The 27,462-nt window shown below is 46.1% G+C and overlaps 1 protein-coding gene across 1 annotated transcript in view; it reads left to right on the plus strand.

Moving 5' to 3' along the window:
- The first annotated feature begins 545 nt into the window (after window positions 1-545).
- LOC141163746 (nicotinamide N-methyltransferase-like) overlaps window positions 546-27,462 on the plus strand; it is a 55,797-nt gene continuing 28,880 nt past the window's right edge. Inside the window, exons 1-2 of the mRNA XM_073649175.1 lie at window positions 546-695; window positions 26,925-27,100. Coding sequence (XP_073505276.1) covers window positions 26,941-27,100 — 160 coding nt within the window. The 5' untranslated portion in view covers window positions 546-695; window positions 26,925-26,940. The remainder of the gene's footprint in view (window positions 696-26,924; window positions 27,101-27,462) is intronic.

Raw genomic sequence — 27,462 nt, forward strand, 5'->3', positions numbered from 1 at the left:
TCTATGCTTATAGAATAATGTTAGCGCCTTAGCCAGTAGCAGACAGTGGAAGCAGCAGACTCACCGGTGAATCCCGGAAGGGTGATTAAAGCCCATTTGTTTTTTTATAATAACCAGTGATTTTCTGAAAGGGAAAAGCACTTTTACAAAAAGGGGAATTACTGGTGCAGTTTTGTTTCAGTTAATTGGGAACATTATTGTTCAACCTCTGAAGTCAAAGAACTGAGGGGTCATTCTCTAGAGGGGTCAATTTCTACCCTGTAGCACTTATTATTGAGGTTTGTACCTCCATACAATATTTAGTAATCTCAAATCATATTACAGGCCCTAAAATACAGTTTAAAATGGTCTGAAATGTTTCACCTAAAATTAAGATTATTTGTATCAATAAAGGAAATGCTGCTGAGACATCACTTTCTTGCAATATCACTTGGCATGGTCCTAGCATTACAATAAGTAGATGATAGGTTGTCAGGCAGGCAGCATCCTGTCTTCTGCATACCATTCAGCTCCGCTTGCTCTGACTTGCACCATTAACATCCCTAGTATAATTGCTCGCCAAATGATACATCCCTGACTTCAGCTTCTCCCTATATATAATCTGTTCATTTCCTGGAGAAGTTCAGTTGCCCTTCTGTTTGTTTATCCTGCAAGATTTATCGGCAACCTTTTTCTGAGATCGGACATCCACACCGGTAATAGCATATATGTATTTTAAGGAATTTGTCAGCAGGATTTCACACATCAATCAATTTAATTATTTCAAATCCTTCATTCAAGCGCTGATTTCTCTGTAACAGATGAACGGACTATATATATATAAAGGTATTGGACTTGTCTTTGAAAGAGCTACATGCACATATAAATAGATTGTGGTGTGAAACCCTACTGACAGTTTCCCTTTAATAATTTTACGTGTATTATTTTTTAAAATGTGCTGAATTCTGATTTTGCTGCCTCACTCTCATAGCATTCTCCATCTTAGAGGGTATTTTTGGGTTCAGACTTTGCATAATCTGATGTCTTTTTTCACTCCTTTTTTTATATATTCTGGTGCTCTTTTCATGTACTGATGGTGGTTCTACTGATGTATTCCCGAACTGATAATGATTCTGGTTCTGTAGTCATGTACTGATAATGGTTCTGGTGCTGTATTCATGTAGTAATGAATATGCACAGGCAATAAATGCACCCTCACATGCCCTTATTTTGACTGATTACTGTGACTTTATAGAGCCAATTAAGGGCTGAGATAGAGACAAAACAAGTGAATTTTTGCACCTAAATGTTTAGCCATATCAAGGGACCACTGAGCACCTGTGCTTGACTTGAGCAGTCATTCTGTGTTGACAGACATGCTCTAAGGGTTTGTGTATGATCTAAATCAGAAGAATAACAGCCATGTACTCATCATGTATGTTTTACTTTCCATACAGAACAGGTAACAGGTGGATTTTTGAATCTCTGTCTAGTCGCAGTCTTGCTTTGGTTTTTTCAAAGTTTTGTTAACCTCTTGTGGACAAAATTGAGCATGCAATGGAAATAATTGGCAAAAAAATCACATGAGTAATAAGCTTTAAACAATGTATAAAAATTCTTAAAACTCTATCACGTTCAAACCCTTAAAGAGACTGTCTCATCTAGTACAATGGGTACAGTTGTTAAAACAAACAATTCTGCAATTTATCCTTTATTAAAAATCTTCTCTATTCCTAAGAATGGAGAGATTATTAAATTTAAAGTATACTATTTATTGTCAAGTTACCATCCACCTTTTTAGTTTATTATGCTGCCATAAACTGTGACTTCTGAATGGGGCCTTTCCTGAAGAAACAGCATGAAACAATTTCTTTAAGGACTCAAGATGAAATACAATGTTGACAGGTGCAGGACAGTGGCTTTAAACCTCTGCTTTAAACCCAGTACATTTGACGTATTGGTTTGTCTAACGTCAGGTCCCCATCTTTGATACAGGCTCAGGTGCTGAGCCTGCATTATTAACAGCAGATGCTGTCTGTAATACATAGTAAGCACCTGGCTTTAATAGCAGCAAGCAGAGCTTGACTCTTGAATTGCATTAAAAATATGTGAACCAGGAGGCATGCCGTTCCGCGCACCCATCAGCCCCATCACAACATGATGGTCCTGGTGCTGTAGTCATGTACTGATGAAGGTTCTGGTGATGTATTCAAGCGCTAATGATAAATCTGATTATGTATTTCTGTACAGATGTTAGTTCTGGTTCTCTTTTCAAGTACTAATGGTGGTTCTGTTGATGTATTCATGTACTGATGATGGTTCTGGTGCTGTAGTCATGTACTAATAATGGTTCAGGATTCATGTACTGCTGATGGTTCTAATAATATATTCATGTACTTATGGTGGTTCTGTATTCTAATACTGATAATAGTTCTGTATTCATGTACTAATGATGATTCTGGTAATGTATTCATTTACTGGTGATGATTCTGGTGCTGTATTCTTGTACTGATGATGGTTCTAGTAATGTATGCATGAATTTATAATGGTTGTTGTGATAGCAGTGGGTGTGGAACAACTGTGCCACTAGCCAGGCTTATCCTGGAAGGACATAACTAAGTGACTAACTGGTCTTCACTATAGCCTCTGATTGTGAGGATCGGCTTGGGCCATTAAGGTAGTCACCAGTAGTGTTGAGCCACCCCCATAGTGTTCGAGTTCGGTTCGGTTCGTCGAACACCCGTGTGTTCGCCGAACTGTTCGTCGAACTGTTCGTCGAACACCTTCGAACACCGTTAAAACCAATGGCAGGCAAACAAAAACACATAGAAACACATAGAAAACACCTTCAAAGGTGTCCAAAAGCTGACAAACTGCTCAGAAGACATAACTAACACATGGAAAAGTGACAAGTACATATAGTCATGCGAAAATAAAAGAGGTGGAGGAGTAAAAGGAGGGGCAGACACAGATATAGGCATGTCATGCCCTTCTAAAATCCAAAAAGTGAGAAGCCGACACGGCCAGTCCGCTCCTGCCCGTGCCACCTCCGTGTCGCCGGGTTTGTGCCAGAGCCGCGGTGAACCCTGACGGCCAGCCCCCCTCTCCCAATACTGGTGCCTGTCCGCTGGTGGGTCGAGCGAGCCCCCCTGTGGTGGAGGCAGCTCTAAGCTTTTTAATTTAAATTGTCTCTCTAATTTGAATGAATACGCTTTAAATCCATTTACAAGGATCTATTGGAGGGCAAGTCTCATGCCAGCAGCCGCGTAATTCCAGCTCCAGTAGCGTCCACTAAAGCTGCTGCAGTTAAAAAGCTTTTATAAGGATCGAGCTCGGCTGTCCACCGCAAGGCATCCTACTGCCAGTCCCAGCCCCTATGCCTTGGGGTGCCTCCTGATGCTCTTCACTAAGTATCCCATGGTCCCGAAGCATTTCCTTTGAAAAAATTAAGTGTCTAAACTACAGGTGGTGTAGCTTGCTTAACAGCCGGGATAATCCGCTGACTAGCAGACACTGCTACTAGGCACAAAGTATTTCCTGGGCTAGATGCAGTTAAAAATTTGTAATTAGATACTCTCGTTGGATGCTGAGAAAGCATTCCATAGAGTCTCCTGGCACGCCATATATGATTCTCTTAAAAAGCTTGGGGTAGGGGTCTAGGGGACCCTTTTATAGCCAAAATCACGGCCCTGTATCGCAATACGTCACCTAGGCTGAAGATAAATGGAACTGTAGCACCCTGAGGGCTCGGTTGCTACAGACGTATTGCACCTCACCCAGAGGTGTGATATCTCACTCTCAGGTAAGGATGGAGTGTGGATCAGGACCCGACACCTGCATGCATTACACCACATTGCCGTGGGGCAGGGCGACCAATATGCCCCTGAGATGGGCACGACAGTCCCTGTCCCTGGCTGGAGTGGGGGGAGGGAACACTGAGGAAGGGGAACCCTGTAGTGCAGGAGCAGGGAGGAAGCAGTTCCTGGGTGCATTGAGAAGGGAGTATAAAAGGTGGGCACCATCTTAGTTCAGTGCAGAGAAGTCTGAGCAGAAGTGGCAGGGAGCAGGGGCTCTGCATGAGCTCTGCTCCGGAGGCGGGCCTAGTAACAGAGGCCCAGGCCTGGAAGAGGGAGAAGGAAGGAAGAGGAGCGGAGAAGGCTCCAGGAACGAGGAATGAAGGGATCCCAGGGGTGCGGACAGGCGAGTCGCCACCGCACGCCCGAATCCACCTGCGTGGAGGGGTCAGGCCAAAGGGGGAGACCGGTCCCCGAACTAGTGGAGGCAGGAAACGACCCTCAGCTAGAAACCGGAGGCTCTGACATTTTATGTGGCGCAGCCCCTCGCTACACCCGCTAGGAAGGCACAACATCGGGTCAGGGAAACTGGCGCCAAGTTTACCAAGAGGAGGCCCGAGGCAGCCGGACAGAAGTGTTGGTAAGAAAGGCCAGACAAAGGACACACAAAGGGGGTCCTGTGAAGTGCTCCAAAGTTATCTGGGAGTTGTCTGAGCCCCTCACCTGGTGAGCACAGTACGACGTGGGCAGCCGTTACCTGCAGACGTGGTCTGGATAATAAGAACTGTGAGTAAAGGCCCTGGACTGCATCACTGACTCCGTATCGTTACTGCTGCTGCCCTGCACCATCACCCCCATCCTCCGCATACACTGCCCTGAGGCTATACTCCTCCCGTGGGGAGTTATGCTACGCTCTGCTGCACCCACAACACCAGCCTCAGCGGTCTGCCCTGTAGCGACGGTTCACTCTGACCGCAATCCACGGGTGGCGTAGTCGGACATTTAAACATCAAAACCACATAAATAGTTCCGCCACTGGTTTGATCGCCCTGAGCCACGGAACCGGGTCGCCGCCACGAAGACTACAACCACCAGCATCCACCAAAAAGGGTCCGGCTCCGGGTGTCCCAAGGCCCAGGGGGTGCGTCAGAACATTTTCATCACCTTTCACAATCACCAATGGGACAAGGCAGGGATGTCCTCTGTCCCCTCTCTTATACATCCTAGTGACGGAGCACCTGCTCTCATCAATTCGCCATAACCCCAATATTAGGTGGATTGAGGTGGGAGGCACCGAGTACAAGTGCTCTCTATTTGCTGATGATGTCCTAGTATTTATCACTCAATCACATATATCCATCCCTGCTGTTATGGCTGAAATAGATCACTTTGTTACATGGTAAAATTTTAAAATCAATGCAGCGAAGTCTGAGGCCCTCGATGTCTCCCTCCCCAAATCCATATAGGATTCCATCCAGTCCAACTTTCCCTTTGCCTGGCCCTCACAGGGTATCAAATACTTAGGAATTCCTATTCATAGAGACCTCTCCCATCTATGTTATCTTAATTTTGGGCCCTTTATTGAACAATTCCATACAGACCACGGTTGGCAAGTTAGAACTGTAAGATTCACTACGTGAACCGCTGGTGTTTTGTGGAAAAGCACATGTACACCGCGTTCCAAATTATTATGCAAAAAGTGTTTAGGAGTGATAAGGGAAGAATTTGTTTGTTTGTCAGTTAAACTCATTGATGGTGATGTGTGTCAGGGCTCTTTATATCACTGTAAGCAATTGCAGACACCTGTGCTAATTAGTTTGGCAGGTGTGTCCAATGAAAGGCAAGACTACTTAAGAAGGCTCTCTCACATTATTAAGCAGCCTACATTTTCTGCCAAAATGGGAAAGAAAAAGGATGTGTCGGCTGCTGAGAAGCAACAAATTGTGGAGTGTTTAGGTCAAGGCATGACTACAATCAACATTGTGCGATGATCAGGATGAAGTGTCTTGGCAATCAAGAAGTATGTAGCTGATTCACAGTACACACGTGTGCGTGCTGATAAGGGCAAATTGAGGACTCTTTCCTACAGGCAATTACGTCAGGTTGAAAGAGCAGCGGCCAAAAAGCCTTGTCATAGCAGCAGACAAGTTTTTGAAGCTGCTTGTGCCTCCAACGTCCCCCGAACAACAAGATGCAGGGTCCTTCAGAGGTTTGCAGCTGTGCATACGCCATCCTGTCGACCTCCTCTATCCACTTCACACAAGCAGAAACGGCTCCAGTGGGCCAAACATTACATGAAGACTGATTTCAAAACTGTTTTGTTCACGGATGAGTGCCGTGCAGCGCTCGATGGTCCAGATGGATGGAGTGGAGGATGGCTGGTTGATGGACACCCCACGCAAACATGGCTACAGCGCCAACAAGGAGGAGGTGGAGTAATGTTTTGGGCTGGAATCATGGGGAGAGAGATTGTCGGCCCCTTTAGGATCCCTGAAGGCGCTAAAGATGAACTCCATAATGTATGTGGATTTTCTCAAACAGCACTTCCTGCCATGGTTCAAGAAGAAGAACCGTGTATTTCACAGCAAGATCATTTTTCTGCATGATAATGCACCATCTCATGCTGCACATAAAACATCTGCATCTCTGGCTGATATGGGCATAAAAGGGGACAAACTTATGGTGTGACCCCCATGCTCCCCTGACCTCTACCCCATTCAGAACCTTTGGAGCATCATTAAAAGGAGTGTCTATGATGGCGGGAGGCAGTTCACATCTAAGCAACAGCTCTGGGAGGGTATTCTGTCCTCATGCAAAACAATTGAAGCAGAAACCATCCAAAACCTGACAAATTCAATGGACGAGAGAGTTCAGAAGCTCCTTTCAAACATGGGGTCCTATGTGAAAATGTAACATCACCTAGAATAAAGTTTTGAGTTGAAAACTGTTTGATTTCAGTTTCTAACAACCTGCTAATGCTTATAATTTCAAAAATGACCATTTTTTTGGTCTTTATTAAAATGAAAAGGTTGATCGAAAAGTTTGGGGGATCTAAGAGTGTGGCAACCCAGTAGTCATGATTACTTCGAATTCTGACAATATGAGGGTCATGCTGCAGGTAGTGCAGCAAGAAGGCACTTATGTGTCTTGCGCATCTCGGAGCCCCAAAATTATTTTCCAGGCTAGATGCAGCTAAAAATTATTATTAATTTTAAATCTGGTGGAGCTTATTATAGATGGCCTAATAGGATCAGTGCTGCACACTGCTACAAAGCCCAAATTATTTTCCAGTCAAGATACAGATAAACATGATTAGTAATTTGAAAGCTTAAAACGTTTGGTAGGGTGATTTTAACCAATCATCAAGCTTTTACTCTCCCCAGGATGACACAGGGGTAGAAAAGTCGTTTCGGATCCATGATTTGTTCATCTTTATGAACGTGAGTCTGTCTACATTATCAGTGGAGAGCCGCGTGCGCTTATCTGTCAGCACACCACCAGCAGCGCTGAACACACGTTCAGACAGAACGCTGGCTGCGGGGCATGACAAGATCTCCAAGGCGTAAGTGGCTAGCTCCGGCCATTTATCCAGATTGGAAGCCCAAAAAGAGCAAGGGTCCAGTGACACAGTCGTGGCTTCAATGTTTACTTGGAGATACTCCTGTACCATCGTCTCTAGGCGTTGACTATGTGTCAGACTTCTTGTCTCCTGTGGCCTTGCAAAGGATGGGCTAAAAAAGTGGTGAAATGATTCCGCAAAATTGATGTTACCACCAGATACTGTGGTTCTGTTACGGTTTGAGTGCTGAACACTTGACGGTCCCACGGTTGGCAAGTTGGAACTGTGAGATTCACTACGTGCACCACTGGTGTTTTGTGGAAAAGCACATGTAAGATTCTGCAACAGTCTCTGCTGATACTCCTGCATGCGTGCATCCCTTTCTATGGCAGGAATAATTTCTGCAAATTTACTTTTGTACCGGGGATCTAACAGTGTGGCAACCCAGTAGTCAGGATTATTTCTAATTCTCACAATTCGAGGGTCATGTTGCAGGTAGTGCAGCAAGAAGGCACTCATGTGTGTTGCGCATCCAGGAGCACCAAGTCCCTGTTGTGTTGGTGGCGAGTTAACAATCATGCTTCCATCCTCTGTCCTCTCCCCCCAACCTCGCACAACAGAAATGTGATCAAGGTCTCCCTCATCTGATGAGTCTTCCATCAGTTCGTCCTCCACTTCTTCCTGGGCTCCTGCACCTTCCTCACTAGTTTGGCTGCTACGATGCGCCCTGGTAAAACCATCTCCCCCACCCTCACATGCCTGCCGCCTTGGTGCTGCCGACCTTCTGGACCTTGCAGATGTTAGCCCTTCCGCATACAACTCCTTCTCCTCTACTTCCTCCACCTCCTCTTGTGCCACCACCTGACTCTGAATTCTGTTTAACATGTGCTCCAGCATGTAAATCACCGGAATAGTCATGCTGATAATGGCATCGTCAGCACTAAACATCTTCGTCGCCATTTCAAAACTGTGCAGAAGGGTGCATAGGTCCCTGATCTGAGACCACTCCTCCAGCGTGATTTGCCCCACCTCTGAATCTCGTTGGCCCAGGCTATACGTCAGAACGTATTGCACCAGGGCTTGTCGGTGCTGCCACAGTCGCTGCAACATGTGCAGAGTTGAATTCCACCGGGTAGGCACATCGCATTTTAGCCGGTGAAGTGGCAGGCCCAACGACTTCTGTAGAGATGTAAGTCGCTGAGCTGCGGGATGCGAACGGCGGAAGTGAGCACACAGCGACCGTGCCCTCTGCAGAAGGCCATCTAGTCTGGGATAGTGGGCTAAAAATTGCTGGACAACCAGGTTCAACACGTGAGCCATACAAGGCACGTGTGTGACATTGCCCCGGCGAAGGGCCGCACCCAGGTTTGCAGCATTGTCGCACACGGCCTTCCCTGGTTTCAGGTCCAGTGGAGACAACCATTCATGAAATTGGTTCTCCAGAGCTGACCACAACTCCTCAGCTGTGTGACTCACATTTCCCAGACATTTCAATGTAAAAACCGCCTGATGACGTTGAGCCCTACTGCCAGCATAGTAAGGAGGTGTGCAGGATCCCTTCTGCGCAGTTAGAAAGCTTGTGGCATGACCAGACAGGCTTTGGGTGCAGGTGGAAGACCGAGAGGAGGTTGAGGAGGCAGAAGCAGTGGAGGACCTTTGACATAAAGAGGATTGACGCACAACTCGTGGGGACGGCAAGACTTGGACAGCAGCCCCTTGTCCTGCTGTCACCATAGTTACCCAGTGCCCAGTCAGCGACATGTAACGCCCCTGTCCATGCCTACTCGTCCAAGTGTCTGTGGTGAAATGCACCCTGTCACACACAGAGTTTCTCAAAGAAGCGGTGATGTTGTGTGCGACATGCTGGTGGAGCGCAGGCACACCTTTCTTTGAGAAGTAGTGCCGACTGGGCATCTGGTACTGGGGCACTGCGACGGACATAAGGTCTCGAAAATTCTCTGTGTCCACCAGGCGGAAAGGCAGCATTTCTGTAGCCAAGAGCTTGCAGATGGTGAAATTCAACCTCTTAGCTTTCTCATGGCTAGGAGGAAATGGTCTTTTACTTGTCCACATCTGAGGGACCGAGGGCTGGCTATTGTGCTTAGACGGGGTTGATAAGGGTGTCCCCGGCAAACTGCCGGTCTGTGAGGAAGATGCAGGCGGACATGTTAGGTTGCCTTGATCCAAAGGTGGTGCTATCGATGTCGGACAGCGCTCAACACCAGCTGGTGTTACCACCTCCAAAGAAAATGATGACCTGCCAATCACGCTGGCTGTTGCGGGTAAAGAGGTGGCAGGTCTGCGCCCCAAAACAGGTGTGACTGCTGTCCCCCCAGTCACAGAGGATGAAGAGGACGCGGATGCACAAGATATGGCAGACTGTGGTTGGCCCGGCCGGCTAGGCCGCATTGTAGCACACTGAGCTTCCCACTGCAACTTATGCTTCATGTCCATGTGCCGGTTCATGCATGAAGTACTCAAACTATGTATTTTTTGGCCTCTACTTAGCTTTTGCTGACAAATGTTACAGATAACACGAGTTGGGTCATCTTTATCGATCTGAAAAAATGCCCAAGCTATGCAAGGCTTAGCACCCATGCGACCTGAAGAGCCACCACGACTTGTGGTGAGAGGCAGAGTTGTGTTTGAGGATGCAGTTGTTGACGTGCTTCCAGTACTACGTCTCTGTCCAAGAAGGCGCAACCTGACCTCGTCGTCACTAGCATCTTCCTCCACCTCCTCTGCTGACCTCATCTCTTGGCTGACTGTGGGTTGACAGTAAGTGGGATCTCCGACCTCATCATCATCACCCTGTGCGTTATCACACCCGTCGTCCTCAGAGCCAAACTGTTCCTGCCCTGACAAAAAACTAAAGTTGTCGCTCCAATCAGGTATTTGAGTCTTATCATCGTCTTCCTCATTGTCTCCACCAACAGGAGTTACAGTTTGGGAATGAGGGTCTACATTATGGTCAGAACCTTCTGCGTCTGGTCCTGGATCCGACTCATAAAGATTCTGGGCATCAGTGCAGATCATTTCCTCGTCTGGATTCACAGAAGCGCTGGAGTCGACCTCTGATTCCCAGGCTATAGTATGAGTAAACAGCTCTGCAGACTCAACCATCTGTTCTACCTCATACTCAGACGGGCAGCTGGAGATTTGGGAGCTGTGAGGAAGCAAGTGCGATTTGGGTGACACCTTTGAGGACTGGAGTATTTGTGATGTTGAAGTTGATGTGGAGGAGAGCCCACTTAAAGGAGCACTTGATATCCATTGAAGCACCTGCTGTTTTTGTGGAATTTGTAGCGATTGGCGTGGCCGTAAGAAAGGGATCTTATCACATTGTCCGCTAAAAGAAGTAGACATTTTAGTTTGGCTGGAAGATGGTCTTTCTTCTGCAGATGTTACTGTTGCTTTAACACCTACCCCACGGACACAACCTTTTTTCCCCTTCCCAACACGCCTATTCCCCTTTCCACCAGCAGCAGGCCTTTTTCCACTCATTTTGGTGGTTAACTAATTCACAACTCTGGAGTTGTTTGCACAAAAAAACAATGGATGGTAACCGAGCAGAGCTGAGTGGCCAAACTGTGGTATTAGGCCAAAACTATTGGCTGGGTTAGATGCAGAAAAAAATTATTTTGAATTTGCAACCTGATGGAGGTCAGTATAGATGGACTAATACAACAAGTCCCACACACAGCTAGAAGCCCAAATATTTTTTCAGAGGTACTGTAGATGCAGATAAAAATTAGTTTTAATTTGCAACCTGATGGAGGTCAGTATAGATGGATTAATAGAACAAGACCCACACACAGCTAGAAGCCCAATATTTTTTCAGAGGTAGATGCAGAAAAAAATATATTCAGTTTGCAACCGGATGAATGTCAGTATAGATGGACTAATACAACAAGTCCCACACACAGCTAGAAGCCCAAATATTTTTTCAGAGGTACTGTAGATGCAGATAAAAATTAGTTTTAATTTGCAACCTGATGGAGGTCAGTATAGATGGACTAATAGAGAAAGTCCGACACACTACTAGAAGGCCAAATATTTTTTCAGAGCTAGATGCAGAAAAAAATTATATTCAGTTTGCAACCTGATGGAGGTCAGTATAGATGGATTAATAGAACAAGACCCACACACAGCTAGAAGCCCAATATTTTTTCAGAGGTAGATGCAGAAAAAAATATATTCAGTTTGCAACCGGATGGAGGTCAGTATAGATGGACTAATACAACAAGTCCCACACACAGCTAGAAGCCCAATATTTTTTCAGAGGTAGATGCAGAAAAAATATATTCAGTTTGCAACCTGATGGAGGTCAGTATAGATGGATTAATAGAACAAGACCCACACACAGCTAGAAGCCCAAATATTTTTTCAGAGGTACTGTAGATGCAGATAAAAATTAGTTTTAATTTGCAACCTGATGGAGGTCAGTATAGATGGACTAATAGAGAAAGTCCGACACACTACTAGAAGGCCAAATATTTTTTCAGAGCTAGATGCAGAAAAAAATTATATTCAGTTTGCAACCTGATGGAGGTCAGTATAGATGGATTAATACAACAAGTCCCACACACAGCTAGAAGCCCAATATTTTTTCAGAGGTAGATGCAGAAAAAATTATATTCAGTTTGCAACCTGATGGAGGTCAGTATAGATGGATTAATAGAACAAGACCCACACACAGCTAGAAGCCCAATATTTTTTCAGAGGTAGATGCAGAAAAAAATATATTCAGTTTGCAACCGGATGGAGGTCAGTATAGATGGACTAATACAACAAGTCCCACACACAGCTAGAAGCCCAATATTTTTTCAGAGGTAGATGCAGAAAAAAATATATTCAGTTTGCAACCTGATGAAGGTCAGTATAGATGGTTTAATAGAACAAGACCCACACACAGCTAGAAGCCCAAATATTTTTTCAGAGGTACTGTAGATGCAGATAAAAATTAGTTTTAATTTGCAACCTGATGGAGGTCAGTATAGATGGACTAATAGAGAAAGTCCGACACACTACTAGAAGGCCAAATATTTTTTCAGAGCTAGATGCAGAAAAAAATTATATTCAGTTTGCAACCTGATGGAGGTCAGTATAGATGGATTAATACAACAAGTCCCACACACAGCTAGAAGCCCAATATTTTTTCAGAGGTAGATGCAGAAAAAATTATATTCAGTTTGCAACCTGATGGAGGTCAGTATAGATGGATTAATAGAACAAGACCCACACACAGCTAGAAGCCCAATATTTTTTCAGAGGTAGATGCAGAAAAAAATATATTCAGTTTGCAACCTGATGGAGGTCAGTATAGATGGATTAATAGAACAAGACCCACACACAGCTAGAAGCCCAATATTTTTTCAGAGGTAGATGCAGAAAAAAATATATTCAGTTTGCAACCTGATGGAGGTCAGTATAGATGGACTAATAGAATGATGCTATGCCCAAAAGATTTTACTTCACTAGGTGCAGTAAAAAAATTGGTATTCTATACACAGGTGGTATATCTTGCAACACAGATAGGCTACTCCACTGACTAACACACTCTGCAATAGGCCAAAAAGGATTAGCTTTGCTAGATTCAGCCAAATGCTGTGAAAAAACCTTGCACAGCACTGGCACAGACCTGCCTGGCAAAAACTGATAGGAACTGATGTAACCTAGTCCTGAAAAGGACTCCAATTACAATTAGTCTTTACTCCCACAACCTATCTATTTAAGAGCACAGACCTCCCTGATAAAAGTCGTAGGAAATGCTGTAACCTAGTCCTTAAAACGACTGCAATCACAACTATTCCCTACTCCCAAGCTATCTGTATATTTGTGCGAAAATTGGCTTGAAATTAACAAGGTATAGCGCACACAGCAACAGCGGTGCCGTCTAACACGCAGCTGCAGCAGTGAGAAAATGGTGGCGACGGGGAAAATGGCTTGGTCTTATAGGGAAAGGACATGTGACATACACTGCCAATGACACATGCCCTTGCTTGTGTGAAAAAAAGCACTTCGCTCCGTGTGTGTGCTGCTGATAGGCTGACAGATTGCACCTCCCCACTGCAAATGCGGGAAAGAGAAAAAAAAATAGAGATCTTCATTGTTCCTGCAGAGATCCATCCCCTGCCCCTCCCCCCACCCCGCTGTACACTCAAACTGCGTATTAACATTAATTTTCATCATTACTGAGAAAAAATCCAGTTATGATTTTGGTGCACGAACAGTTATCGAACATAACCTCGAACAGCCGAATTTTTATCAAATTGTTCGTGTTCGCCGAACGGCTCGAACACCGCCCAAAACAGCTCGAATTTGAGATTGGCGAACAGTTCGAGTAGAACAACGCTCATCTCTAGTCATGTCTAATATTGGCATGACCCCATGAATTTCGGGCTTAGGGCCAGCAGATAATACAAAGTTGGCCCTAACCCCTTTATTACCCAGGGAGCCACCGCACAAGGGCCCTGGATGAGCTGGATACAGCGCCAGAAGATGGCGCTTCTATGAACGCAACATTTTCTGGGGTGGCTGCATTCAGTCAGCGCAGCTCCGGAGACCTCCTTTACGGCACTGCTGTACCGTGGGAATTTCTCACGGTACAGCAGGGCCGTAAAGGAGCTGACCGGAGCAGCGCTGCCTGAACCCCAGCGAACCCGCTTATGCAATGACGGGGCTGCTTTACGGCCCCGTCATTCTAGCGGCGGCAGCGGTTCAGAGCGGTCACATTCTATGTGGCTGCTCTAAACTGGAGATCATCGTGGGACACTCGTGGACTACTACGGAGGGGTAAGGATAAGGTTGTGGTTTATTATTTTATATTTTATTACAGGAGATCGATGGCTTCGGGGAATTAGGTGTCTAGGCGAGTATAGGTGTAGCTTTTTATTTTTTACTTTATTTTAGGTGGCGATCGGCTGGGACAGGTAATGTATGAACTAATTTATTTTAGGCAACCACTGGCCACCAATGAAATGTATTTAAAATTTATTGGGGACACAGTAGGGCAATTTAAATAGCAGGATCAGGCTGATGGGAACTACTGCTCCCATCGAGCTGATCCTGCTGGCACGAGTGGATGGGGTACAGACATAGGCCGATGGGAGTAGTAGTGTCACATCGGCCTATGTCTGCCTGCACTCACACACCCGCAGACATCGCACAGACACCCGCACACACCAATCATGACGGGCTGATGGTCTGCGAGGTGTGGCTGACCTGTGCGGCCGTGGGAAAGTTCATGCGAGTTCATGCAATGCAGTCAAGCATGAACTCACATGAACCCTCTGAGGGCACCGCGGCGACTTCAAATGAACAGCTGATCAGCATCAGCTGATACCTCAGCTGTTCATTTGAAATAACCGGCGGGAGAGCGCAGCACAGAACGGGAAAGCGGCGGTGAAGTCTTTTCATTGCCGGCTTCCCCACCCGGGTCCTTCGCTCCCCGCTCCTTGGTGCTGCGCTCCCCGCCCGGTCCTAACTTACAATCGGGATGGGAGGGGGCGAGGGGAGCGGAGGATCGGGGTGGGAGGCTGTGGGGAAGTGAGTATGGGGCTGAGTGATTGTTTAAAAGCCAGCGGGTGGTAAAAAGCCAGCGGGCGGTAAAAAGCCGCCGGCTTTTAAACAATCAGGAGAATTCTCACACGCTGGGATGGCATTCTGATGACAGGCTGGATCGCAGCTGAGCGCTGCCATCCAGCTTGTCATCCTTCAGAGACACTGCAGAGCGCAGGCATTATGGGAACTTCCGATTCCGGTATTCGATATTGTAAAAATATCGGAACTCAGTATCGGAACTCCGATACCGCGAATATCGGCCGATACCCGATATTACAGTATCGGAATGCTCAACACTACTTATCACTCCTAAACACTTTTTGCATAATAATTTGGAACACAGTGTACATGTGCTTTTCCACAAAACACCAGTGGTTCACGTAGTGAATCTTAAAGTTCAAACTTGCCAACCGTGGTCTGTATGGAGTTGTTCAATAAAGGGCCCAAAATTAAGATAACATAGATGGGAGAGGTCTCTATGAATAGGAATTCCTAAGTATTTGATACCCTGTGAGGGCCAGGCAAAGGGAAGGTTGGACTGGATGGAATCCTGTATGGATTTGGAGAGGGAGACACCGAGGGCCTCAGACTTCACTGCATTGATTTTAAAATTTGACCATGTAACAAAGTGATCTATTTCAGCCATAGCAGCAGGGATGGATATATGTGATTGAGTGATATATACTAGGACATCATCAGCAAATGCAGAGCACTTGTACTCGGTGCCTCCCACCTCAATCCACCTAATATTGGGGTTATGGAGAGTTGATGAGAGCAGGTGCTCCATCACTAGGATGTATAAGAGAGGGGAAAGAGGACATCCCTGCCTTGTCCCATTGGTGATTATGAAAGGTGATGAAAATGTTTCATTTATCTTCAGCCTAGGTGACGTGTTGCGATACAGGGCCGTGATTTTGCCTATAAAAGGGTCCCCTAGACCCCTACCCCAAGCTTTTTAAGAGAATAATATATGGCGTGCCAGGAGACTCTATGGAATGCTTTCTCAGCATCCAACGAGAGTATCTAATTACAAATTTTTAACTGCATCCAACCCAGGAAATACTTTGTGCCTAGTAGCAGTGTCTGCTAGTCAGCGTATTATCCCAGCTGTTAAGCAAGCTACACCATCTGTAGTTTGGACACTTAATTTTTTCAAAGCAAATGGTTCGGGCCCCCGGGACACTCAGTCAAGAGCATCGGGGAGGCACCCCAAGGCACAGGGGCTGGGACTGGCGGTAGGACGCCTTGCGGTGGACCGCCCAGCTCGATCCTTATAAAAGCTTTTTAACTGCAGCAGCTTTAGTGGACGCTACTGGACCTTGAATTACCATGGCTGCTGGCACGAGACTAGCCCTCCAATAGATCCTTGTAAAAGGATTTAAAGTGTACTCATTCAAATTAGAGAGACAATTTAAATTAAAAAGATTAGACCTGCCTCCACCGCAGGGGGGCTCGCTCGACCCACCAGCGGACAGGCACCAGTATTGGGAGACGGGGGCTGGCCGTCAGGGTCCACTGCAGCTCTGGCACAAACCCGGTGACACGGAGGTCGCACGGGCAGGAACGGACTGGCCGTGTCGGCTTCGCATTTCTTTGGTTTTAGAAGGGCATGACATGCCTATATCTGTGTTTCCCCCTCCTTTTACTCCTCCACCTCTTTTCTTTTCGCATGACTATATGTACTTGTCACTTTTCCATGTGTTAGTTGTGTCTTCTGAGCAGTTTGTCAGCTTTTGAACACCTTTGAAGGTGTTTTCTATGTGTTTCTATGTGTTTTTGTTTGCCTGCCATTGGTTTTAATGGTGTTCGAAGGTGTTCGAACAGTTCGATGAACAGTTCGGCGAACATACGGGTGTTCGACGAACCGAACCGAACTGGAACACTACGGGGGTGGCTCAACACTAATCAAGATAGATAAATAGATAGATAGATGAATAGATATCTATATATATAACCCCGTAGCAAAATTTGTAAAATAAAGACTCAGGCAGATAAAATCCTTTATTTGAAATAAAAAACACACTTTTTTACTTTTTTATTTAAAAATAACAAACACAGTTACACTTACCTAAAGCCCATTCCACTGAAGCCATCGTCTCCTGTAAAAAAAACACAAAATAATAAACAACAAAAATACTCGCAGATGACAGCATGGGAAACAATGGTTGTACAGGACCCCATTCGGGTTTGTGTTCAGGATTGGGTGCCCAAACACGAACCTTTTTTTGCTGTTCCGATAACGTCAATGTACCCGAACATCAAAAGGTTGGCTCACCTCTAGTCACCAGGTGCCATACCAGGGTTGTCCCCAAACCTGCAACAGCTGACCGAAGGATAAAAAGCATAACACAAAGCACAGAGGGAACAGACAGAGGCATGGTCAGACAGTCCGTGGTCAGGGCGGACAGCACACAATCAACATACGAAGCCAGGATTAGGAGTGGAGAGATCAGGTAAAATGAGTTAACAAGCTGGATCGGAATCAGGAGAGACAAAACAATAATGCACCTAGACAGGTTACAAGGGAGGAACTGCAGCTGAGATCCTAAGTTCAGGAAAGGTATGGAGGGAGGAGCTACTTAATATATTCCCTGTTGGCAGAGGAGAGGCCAGGGAAGCAAAATTCTGCATTACACAGTGGGTTAAATTTCTGCAGAGTCTGGCCGTGCCTACCTAAAGCCAGATTGAGACTCTCCAGCAACAGGAGGATGCAGCAGTGCTGGGAATACTGCAAGAGGCAGCTTATGGAGAAAGCCTGACACTGGCAGGAGCAGAGCAGCAAACTCAGTGAGCAGGATGTTGCCACTAACCATGTGGGTTACTGGCATGATAGTTCTGTTGGTCTGTTTATGTACTGGTGATTTTGGAGCTGTAGACTTATACTGATGATGGCTCAGATACTATATTCATGTACTAATGATGGTTCTGTTGATAAATCAATGTTGTGGTTCAGTTATCATGTACTGATAGTAAGCTGGTGCTGTATTCATTTACTGTTGCTGGTTCTGATTATGTACATGTGCAGTAATCCGTCATTTTTCAGATTATCAGATTATGTGCTACATTATTAAATAATTGTGCCGTCTGACAAGTTTTGGATTAGAATATCAGTATTCCATTACAAAACATCACATAATGCACACTTAAAGGGAATCTGTCACCCCCTGGCACTTATCTGACTTCTAACATGGGCATACAGGTGATAAAAATGTAAATCTATACCTACCTTCTGCCTCATATTAGAGGTCTTGTTGGTGGGAAATGTCTTTATTCCTACAAGTTTCTGATGTGTTCCTGTCCTGGGGCCGCAAGAAATCCCACCTCCAGTGTGAATTATAATGCTTCCCCCCAGTCGCTGAGGCCAAATCCCGCGCCTGCGCACTTCACCTTTTACACCTTTGGAGAATGAAATTTCCATCTCCAAAAAACTTGTCGGCAGAGGGAAGCATGAAGTGCTCTAAAATTTCCTGGTAGACGGCTGCGCTGACTTTGGTCTTGATAAAACACAGTGGACCTACACCAGCAGATGACATGGCTCCCCAAACCATCACTGATTGTGGAAACTTCACACTAGACCTCAAGCAGCTTGGATTGTTGTCCTCTCCACTCTTCCTCCATACTCTGGGACCTTGATTTCCAAATGAAATGCAACATTTACTTTTATCTGAAAACAACACATTGGACCAATGAGCAACAATCCAGGTCTTTTTCTCCTTGGTTCAGGTAAGACGCTTCTGGCATTGTCTATTGGTCATGAGTGGCTTGACACAAGGAATGCGACACTTGTAGCCCATGTCCTGGATACGTGTGTGTGTGGTGGCTCTTGAAGCAATGACTCCAGCAGCAGTCCACTCCTTGTGAATCTCCCCCAAATTTTTGAATGGCCTTTTCTTAACAATCCTTTCAAGGCTGCAGTTATCCCGGTTGCTTGTGCACCTTTTTCTACCACACTTTTTCCTTCCACTCAACTTTCCATTAATATGCTTGGACACAGCACTCTGTGAACAGACAGCTTCTTTAGCAATGACCTTTTGTGGCTTACCCTCCTTGTGGAGTGTGTCAATGACTGCGTTCTGGACATCTGTCAAGTCAGCAGTCTTCCCCATAATTGTGGAGCCTACTGAAACAGACTAAGGGACCTTTTTAAATGCTTAGGGAGGCTTTGCAGGTGTTTTTTGTTAACTATTCTAATTTACTGAGATAATGACTTTTGTGTTTTCACTGACTTTAAGCCATAATCATCAACATTTACAGAAATAAACACTTGAAATAGATTACTCTGTTTGCAATGACTATATATATTATAGGAGTTTCACTTTTTGTATTGAAGAACTGAAATAAATTAACTTTTTGATGATATTCTAATTTAGTGAGAAGAACTTGTACGTAGTGATGGTAGTTCTAAGAAACTCCACAGATAACTAGAGATGAGTGAATTGAATTTGCCTAAAATTTTACAAATAAAAATTCAGATTCATCAGAATCTAAATTGTATTGCAAATTGCTTCAGGCAATGCCAGTAAAATGGTGAGGGCCAGGAAGGGGTGAAAAAAATCTTACAGTCAACTCTTTTCTGCACTCGCCATACTCGTCCCTTCACTTCCGGTACTCAGATTGACTCTTCTATCTCCTGCCTTCTATGTTCCTTCTGGCCGGTCTTCCAGTAACTGTGCCCCATGCTGTCGGGTGGAGTAAAAGGCATGTCAATGACATGCATAAAGCCCCATGTGACCATATGGACCGCACTGTACATCAATGATGAGAATCATGGTCCACATTATGATGTGGAGCCTAGTGAACATAAGACCAAGTCAGGAATGACAGAAAATAAAATAACTCATTGAAGGAGTAACGGCAACAGAACAGGTACAGAGAGCACCAAAGAGAATTGAGCATAAGATTTTTATTTTACCCCTTATTAGCAACTATAATTTGCATAAGTTATATAATGTGCTTAGAATGTTCTACCTCTTAACTGAATGAATCTACCCTAATCAAATTTCAGGAAATTTGCTCATCTCTACAAATAACACATGGCGATCTATCATAGTGAGTGCCAAACTCATTTCTGCTTGGTTACGGATCCGGGTGGTGGAACCTCTGTGCTGCGATGCAAGGAGGGACCAGAGGGGCGTAACTAGGTATCAACTCGGACTGACCAAGCTCGCAAGGCAGCTCAATCGACTCCGTGAACCAGGGAAGGACCGAGAAGAGGGAACAGGTGCTACTCTGGACCAGTCCTTGTATGAGAGCAGGTGACTCCCATGGGTCAGAAGGCAGGGACTGACTGGTATCAGCATGTCTCTATCTGCTCGTAAGATTGAAGAAGTGCGGATCTAGTGTCCTCCCAAATGGTGGAAAATTCGCTGACCAGAGACTCCACGGCAGGATTGTCCACTGAAGCGTAGACGGGAAACGGAATCCGGGGGTGTTGACCATAGACCACAAAGAACGGGGACTTGGAAGAAGATTCGCTCTCATGGTTATTATAGGAGAACTCGGTCCATGGTAGGAGCTCTACCCAATCGGTATGGTGAGCGTTGACGAAGTGCCGGAAGAAGCTGGTAGATACGTTCCACTTGGCCATTGGACTGAGGATGATAAGCAGAGGAGAAATCCAGAGAGACATCCAGCAGCTTACACGTAGCTCTCCAGAAGCGTGAAGTGTACTGGACCCCTCGATCAGACACAATTTGGAGGGGTAGGCCGTGGAGATGAAAGATGTGATGGATGAAGTCCTTAGCCAGCACAGATGCAGACGGGAGACCAGGCAGAGGGATAAAGTGGGCCATTTTAGAAAAGCAGTCAGCGACCACCCAAATGACAGTACAACCGGCAGAAACAGGGAGATCAGTAATAAAGTCCATAGCAATGTGTTGCCACGAGGCAGCAGGTACGGGAAGAGGCAGGAGACGGCCGGCTGGAAGAGGTCTGGGAACAGGCCGTGACAAAGTCTACAGCATTCTTGCACAGAGAAGGCCACAAATAATGCTGGGTAATGAGCAGGAAGGTCCTCCGCTGGCCAGCATGGCCAGCTAGTTTAGATGAATGACCCCAGTGAAGAACCTTCTCATGATCCGGAACCGCTACAAATGTCTTACCGGGTGGGAGACGAGACAGGTCCAAGGGAGCCACATTCATCTCTTTGGAGGGATCGATGACATGCATAGGCTCCTCCTCTTGTTCAGAAGACAGGAAGGATCGGGACAAAGCGTTGGCTTTAACGTTCCTGTCCGCAGAGAGGTAATGTAGGGTAAAGTTGAAACGGGCGAAGAACAAAGACCACCGGGCCTGACGCAGATTGAGTCTTTGGGCATTTTGCAGATATGCCAGGTTTTTGTGGTCAGTATAGATGACCACCGGGTGCAGAGCCCCCTCTAGCAGGTAACGCCACTCCTTCAGCACCAATTTGATGGCTAGCAGTTCTCGGTGTCCTATGGAATAGTTGCGCTCGGACGAGGAGAAGAGCTTGGAGAAGAAGCCGCAGGTTACCATTCTCCTGGACGGAGATTTCTGGATGAGCACCGCTTTGGCTCCGGAAGAGGAAGCATCAACCTCCCGAAAGAACTGTTTGTTGCAATCCGGACGGTGCAGCACCGGGGCAGAAGAGAAGGCTAGTTTTAAGGAGAGGAAGGCCTCCTCCACTTCGGACGTCCGTTTCTTAGGATTAGCACCCTTACGGGTGAGCGCACCCGTAGAGAGATGGGTGCAGTCCGGGAAGAGAAATGCAGGATGAAGAGGCGGTAATAGTTAGCGAAGCCCAAGAATCGCTGAATTGCCTTCAACTCTTCTGGTCGGGGCCACTTTAAGATGGCAGAGACCTCTTTGGGGTTCATCCGTAGACCAGTCTTAGAGATAATATAGCCCAGGAACGGAAGAGAGGACTGCTCGAAGAGGCATTTCTCAAATTTTACATATAGGTGATTCTGCCTGAGCCTAAGCAGGACTTGATGAACATCCCTCCGGTGTGTGGGTAGATCCGGAGAGAAGACCAAGATGTCATCCAGGTACACCAACACGCATGAATATGAGAGGTCACAGAAGATGTCGTTAACTAGTTCTTGGAAGATGGCTGGAGCATTACAGAGGCCAAAGGGCATCACACGGTATTCATAGTGGCCGTCCCGGGTATTGAATGCCATTTTCCACTCGTTTCCTTGGCGGATCCAGACCAAGTTATACGCCCCACGAAGATCGAGCTTGGTGAAGATCTTCATGCCTTTAAGGCGGTCGAGCAGCTCTGAGATGAGTGGCAGGGGGTATTTATAGTAATCTGGTTAAGTCCCCTATAATTGATACAGGGGCGTAGTAAACCGTCTTTCTTTTTTACGAAGAAGAATCCAGCTCCAACCGGGGAGGTAGATTTCTGGATGAATCCCCTAGCCAGATTTTCTTCGATGTACTCCGACATGGACCGAGTTTCGGCCAGCGACAAGGGGTAGATTCGCCCACGGGGTGGAGTGGCACTGGGTACCAGGTCGATAGGGCAATCATATGGCCTATGAGGTGGCAGGGTCTCTGCCTCCTTCTTGTCGAAGACATCTTCATAGGACAAGTAAGGTGCCGGTAGACCAGGTAAATTAGCTGGGGTAGACGGATGTCGAACCGGGTGAACCGGAACCAGGCAGGTCTCATGGCAATCCTGCCCCCAACGGAGCAACTCACCGGATCGCCAATTCAGAACGGGTTCATGTCTCTGTAGCCAGGGTAGACCTAGCAAAAGAGAGTGAGAGAGTCCGGATAGCACATGGAAGGGAATCCTCTCCGACTGCAACATTCCCACCTGAAGGGTTACAGGCTCTGTGATGAGCAAGATGGTCACCGGAAGGAGTCTTTCATCCACGGAAGCGACTGCCAAGGGTTCAGCCAGAGGTTTGGTGGGAATCTGATACTTCTCTACAAGGGTCTGAGAAATGAGATTCCCAGCGGCTCCGGAATCCAGGTGGGCGGTTTCAAAGAAGCGGGTCTCTCCACATGAAATAGAAACGGATAGAGTCAAGAACGCAGAGGATTTACTCTTGCCTAGGACGACCTCTCTGAGTGGTCCTAGACACTGGAGTTTCCCGGCTTCTCCGGGCAGGAACAGATCAGATGCTCCTTACTACCACAGTAGAAACAGCTCCCCTCGGCACGGCGTGCTTCTTGGCGAGACTTGACCATCTTGGTCTGGTCGATCTCCATGGGTTCGGGCGAGCGTGCCCGGGGAGTTGCAGGTTGGGAGGCAGGTTTCTGGAAAACAGGAGCAAGACGAGGAAATCTTCTCTCCCGGGAAGTCTCCTTAGCTCATTCCAGGAAACAGATGTCAATCCAGGTAGCTAGTGACACCAGGTCATCCAGGGTGGTAGGAATGTCCCGGCCGGCTAGCTCATCCTTGATCCGTCTGGAAAGACCTTCCCAGAAGGTGGACACCAGGGCCTCTTTGCTCCAGGAAAGCTCAGAAGTGAGGGTATGGAACTGTATGGCATACTGGCCCACTGTGAGACTCCCTTGGTGGAGTCGGAGCAATGAGGAGGCAGTAGAAGTCCTTCGTCCGGGCTCATCGAAGACCTTCCGGAAGGCAGTGAGGAAAGCCGGAAAATCGGACACCAGGGGATCCCCTCTCTCCCATAGAGGGTTTAGCCATGCCAATGCTTCCCCGCTAAGGTGAGACATGATGAACTCCACCTTGGCCCGGTCGGAGGGAAGCTGATGTGCCAGTAGTTCAAAGTGCAGCGTGCACTTGTTCAGAAAACCCCGCCATAAGACGGGGTCACTCCCAAAATGAGGAGGCGCAGAGAGCCGGGGTCCTGAGCTGGATGCCGTGGCACTGGTAAATATAGAAAATTAAATAAATTCTGTAAAAACCAAATCAAGGCAGCAAAGATTGAGGCAGAGAGAATCATTGCCAGAGAAAGTAAAAATAATCCCAAAATATTCTTTAACTACATAAATAGTAAAAAACTAAAAAATGATAGTGTTGGCCCCCTTAAAAATAGTCTGGGTGAAATGGTGGATGAGGATGAGGAAAAAGCCAATATGCTAAATGATTTTTTTTCAACCGTATTTACACAAGAAAATCGTATGACAGAAAACATGATTAGTGATGACAAATATTCTCCATTAAATGTCACTTGCTTAACCCAGCAGGAAGTACGGCGGCGTCTAAAAACCACTAAAGTTGACAAATCCCCGGGCCCGGATGGGATACACCCGCGAGTACTGCAGGAATTAAGTAACATCATAGATAGACCATTATTTTTAATCGTTAAAGATTCCATAATAACAGGGTCTGTACCACAGGATTGGCGTATAGCAAATGTGGTGCCAATATTCAAAAAGGGGACAAAAACTGAACTTGGAAATTATAGGCCAGTAAGCTTAACCTCTACTGTGGGTATAATCCTGGAGGGTTTCCTAAGAGATGCAATACTAGAGTATCTGAAGAAGAATAACCTCATGACCCAATATCAACATGGGTTTACGAGGGACCGTTCCTGTCAAACTAAGCTGATCAGTTTTTAAGAGGAGGCAAGTTCTGAACTGGACCAAGGAAATGCAGTGGATGTTGTGTATATGGACTTTTCAAAAGCTTTTGATACGGTTCCACACAAAAGGTTGATACATAAAATGAAAACAATGGGGATAGGGGAAAATATATGTATGTGGGTTAAAAACTGGCTCAGTGATAGGAAACAAAGGGTGGTTATTAATGGAAAACACTCAGACTGGGTCTCAGTTAACAGTGGGGTACCACAGGGGTCAGTATTGGGTCCCCTTCTTTTTAACATATTTATTAATGACCTTATTATTAATGACCTATACAGAGTAATATTTCAATATTTGCAGAAGACACTAAACTCTGCAGGGTAATCAATACAGAGGAGGACAATTTTATATTACAGGAGGATCTATGTAAACTAGAAGCTTGGGCTGATAAATGGCAAATGAGCTTTAATGTGGATAAATGTAAGGCAATGCACTTGGGCAGAGTAAAAAAAATGTATAATTATATGCTTAATTGTAAAACACTGGGCAAAACTGTAACTGAAAAAGACCTGAGTGTATTGGTGGACGACAAGCTCACGTTTAGTGGCCAGTGTCAGGCAGCTGCTGCAAAGGCAAATAAAATAATGGGAAGCATTAAAAGAGGCATATATACTCATGAGGAGAACATAATTTTACCTCTATACAAGTCACTAGTGCGACCACACTTAGAATACTGTGTACAGTTCTGGTCTCCGGTGTATAAGAAAGACATAGCTGAACTAGAGCGGGTGCAGAGAAGAGCGACCAAGGTTATTAGAGGACTGGGGGGTCTGCAATACCAAGACAGGTTATTACACTTGGGGTTATTTAGTGTGGAAAAAAGAAGGCTTAGGGGTGATCTTATTACGATGTACAAGTATATGAGGGGACAGTACAAAAACCTTTCTACTGATCTTTTTACTCTGAGGCCAGAGACGGGGACAAGGGGGCATCTTCTACGTCTGGAGGAAAGAAGGTTTAATCATAATCACAGACGGGGATTCTTTACTGTAAGAGCAGTGAGACTATGGAACTCTCTGCCGCATGATGTTGTAATGAGTGATTCACTATTAAAATTTAAGAAGGGCATGGATGCCTTTCTTGAAAAGTATAATATTACAGGTTATATATACTAGATTCCTTGATAGGGCGTTGATCCAGCGAACAAGTCTGATTGTCTTATGGAGTCGGGAAGGAATTTTTTTCCCCAATGTGGAGCTTAGTGTTTGCCACATGGGTTTTTTTTGCCTTCCTCTGGATCAACATGTTAGGCTATGGGTTGAACTAGATGGACTTAGTCTTCCTTCAACCTTAAAACTATGTTACTATGTTACTATGTTACTGGTAGGCAGAGGTGCCGCCGGAGCGGGTATCGCTCGGCGCGAGGCGGACACTTGTGGGACAGACAGCGTGTCCAGGCGCGAGTTGACAGACCGCAGGTAGGTCAGGATGGTTTTCTGTTGGGATCTCTGACGAGATACCTCCTGGTACAGGTCAGCAAGCGAAGGAGCCTGGGGGCCACTGGGTTCCATGGCCCATGCAAACTGTTACGGATCCGGGTGGTGGAACCTCTGTGCTGCTGTACAAGGAGGGACCACAGCGGCATAACTAGGTATCAACTCACACTGACCAAGGTCGCACAGTGGCTCAATCAACTCCGTGAACCAGGGAAGGACCGAGCAGAGGGACCAGGTGCTACTCTGGACCTGTCCTTGTATGAGAGCAGGTGACTCCCATGGGTTAGAAGGCAGGGACTGACCGGTACAGCAGATGAGCATGGCAGGCAGGCTGATGGGTGATCCGGGAAGATGGACTGGCAGACACCACGGGTAACTGGCAGGAGCCTCCAGGTAGGCTGGCTGGTAGGCACGGCAGGTAACTGGTACGTTCTCTGGGTAGGCAGGCAAGCCTGGCCCATAGACAGACTGGCGGGTTAGGACCGAAGGCAGACCGTCGGGCTGGAGAGTGTACTTGGCTGGTGGACAGAGGTAGACAGGCTGGCGGACTTGACTGGTAGTCAGGCTGGCGGACTGGACTGGTAGTCAGGCTGGCGGACTGGACTGGTAGTCGGGCTGGCGGACTGGACTGGTAGTCAGGCTGGCAGACTGGACAGGTAGTCAGACTAGCAGCGGGACCTGAGGGCTGAAGCAGAGTTTAGAACACAGAGCTACAACCTTGCATTTTGGAGGAGGTGCCTTTTATATGAGAGGTCCTCCGGCCATTGGCCGGGGACTCCTTAGGATGGCGCGCGCGGCCCCTTTAAGAAGGAGGGAGCGTACGCGCGCCCTAAGCACAGTGCTCGGGAAGCTGCACGCGCCGGCAGCATAAGCAGGAGGGCCGGAAGACACCGGGCCAGGAGCGCGGGGGTAAGTGGGACTGCGTCTCTTCCTGTCAGGGGGCAGAGACGCCGATACTACATGCTTCATCTGCAATTCTTCATAAATCCTACATAAATATATACACAAATTGAGTACTAATCATGGGAAAGCCATCACGTAATAATAATAATACACATTTTGTTCTAGAAAATCTGTAAAGAAGATGACTACAATGGATCCCTGCCTAACACTGTATTATCCTAAACATGAGATCAATACCAAGATGTACCTGGAAGAATACTTCTCTCAACATGTTCCATACTCCACTTATAAGGAGTCTACGATTAATATGCAGAGATGTTTCTATAAAGCATTTACCTCAGGTAAGTGAAGAAAATTGTATCTCACATACAAATTTTAATTTGTCAGGTTTGGCAATTTTTTTCCATATAATTTGAGTTATAGATACTCCAACTCCTAAAAATGTATACAACACTCCTAGGTCTCCTAGGACTGTACCCAACCATTTTCTATCTTTTTCACTCTTTCAGAGTCTGTATTTTCATGACAAATTGTACTTCACGATATCATGGGCCATACAGGTATGTATAGATTTACTTTTCTATACCCTGTATGGCCATAGTAGAGGTCTGATAACTCCAAAGTGGTGACAGATTCCCTTTAAGGAATTGTTAAGATGATTCCTAAACAAAGAGATAACATTTGCTTGCTTAGTGTCACCAAC

Source organism: Phyllobates terribilis, unplaced genomic scaffold (genome assembly GCF_046119375.1).
Source record: "Phyllobates terribilis strain yellow unplaced genomic scaffold, ASM4611937v1 Scaffold_1__5_contigs__length_1240528914, whole genome shotgun sequence".
Lineage (NCBI taxonomy): Eukaryota > Metazoa > Chordata > Amphibia > Anura > Dendrobatidae > Phyllobates > Phyllobates terribilis.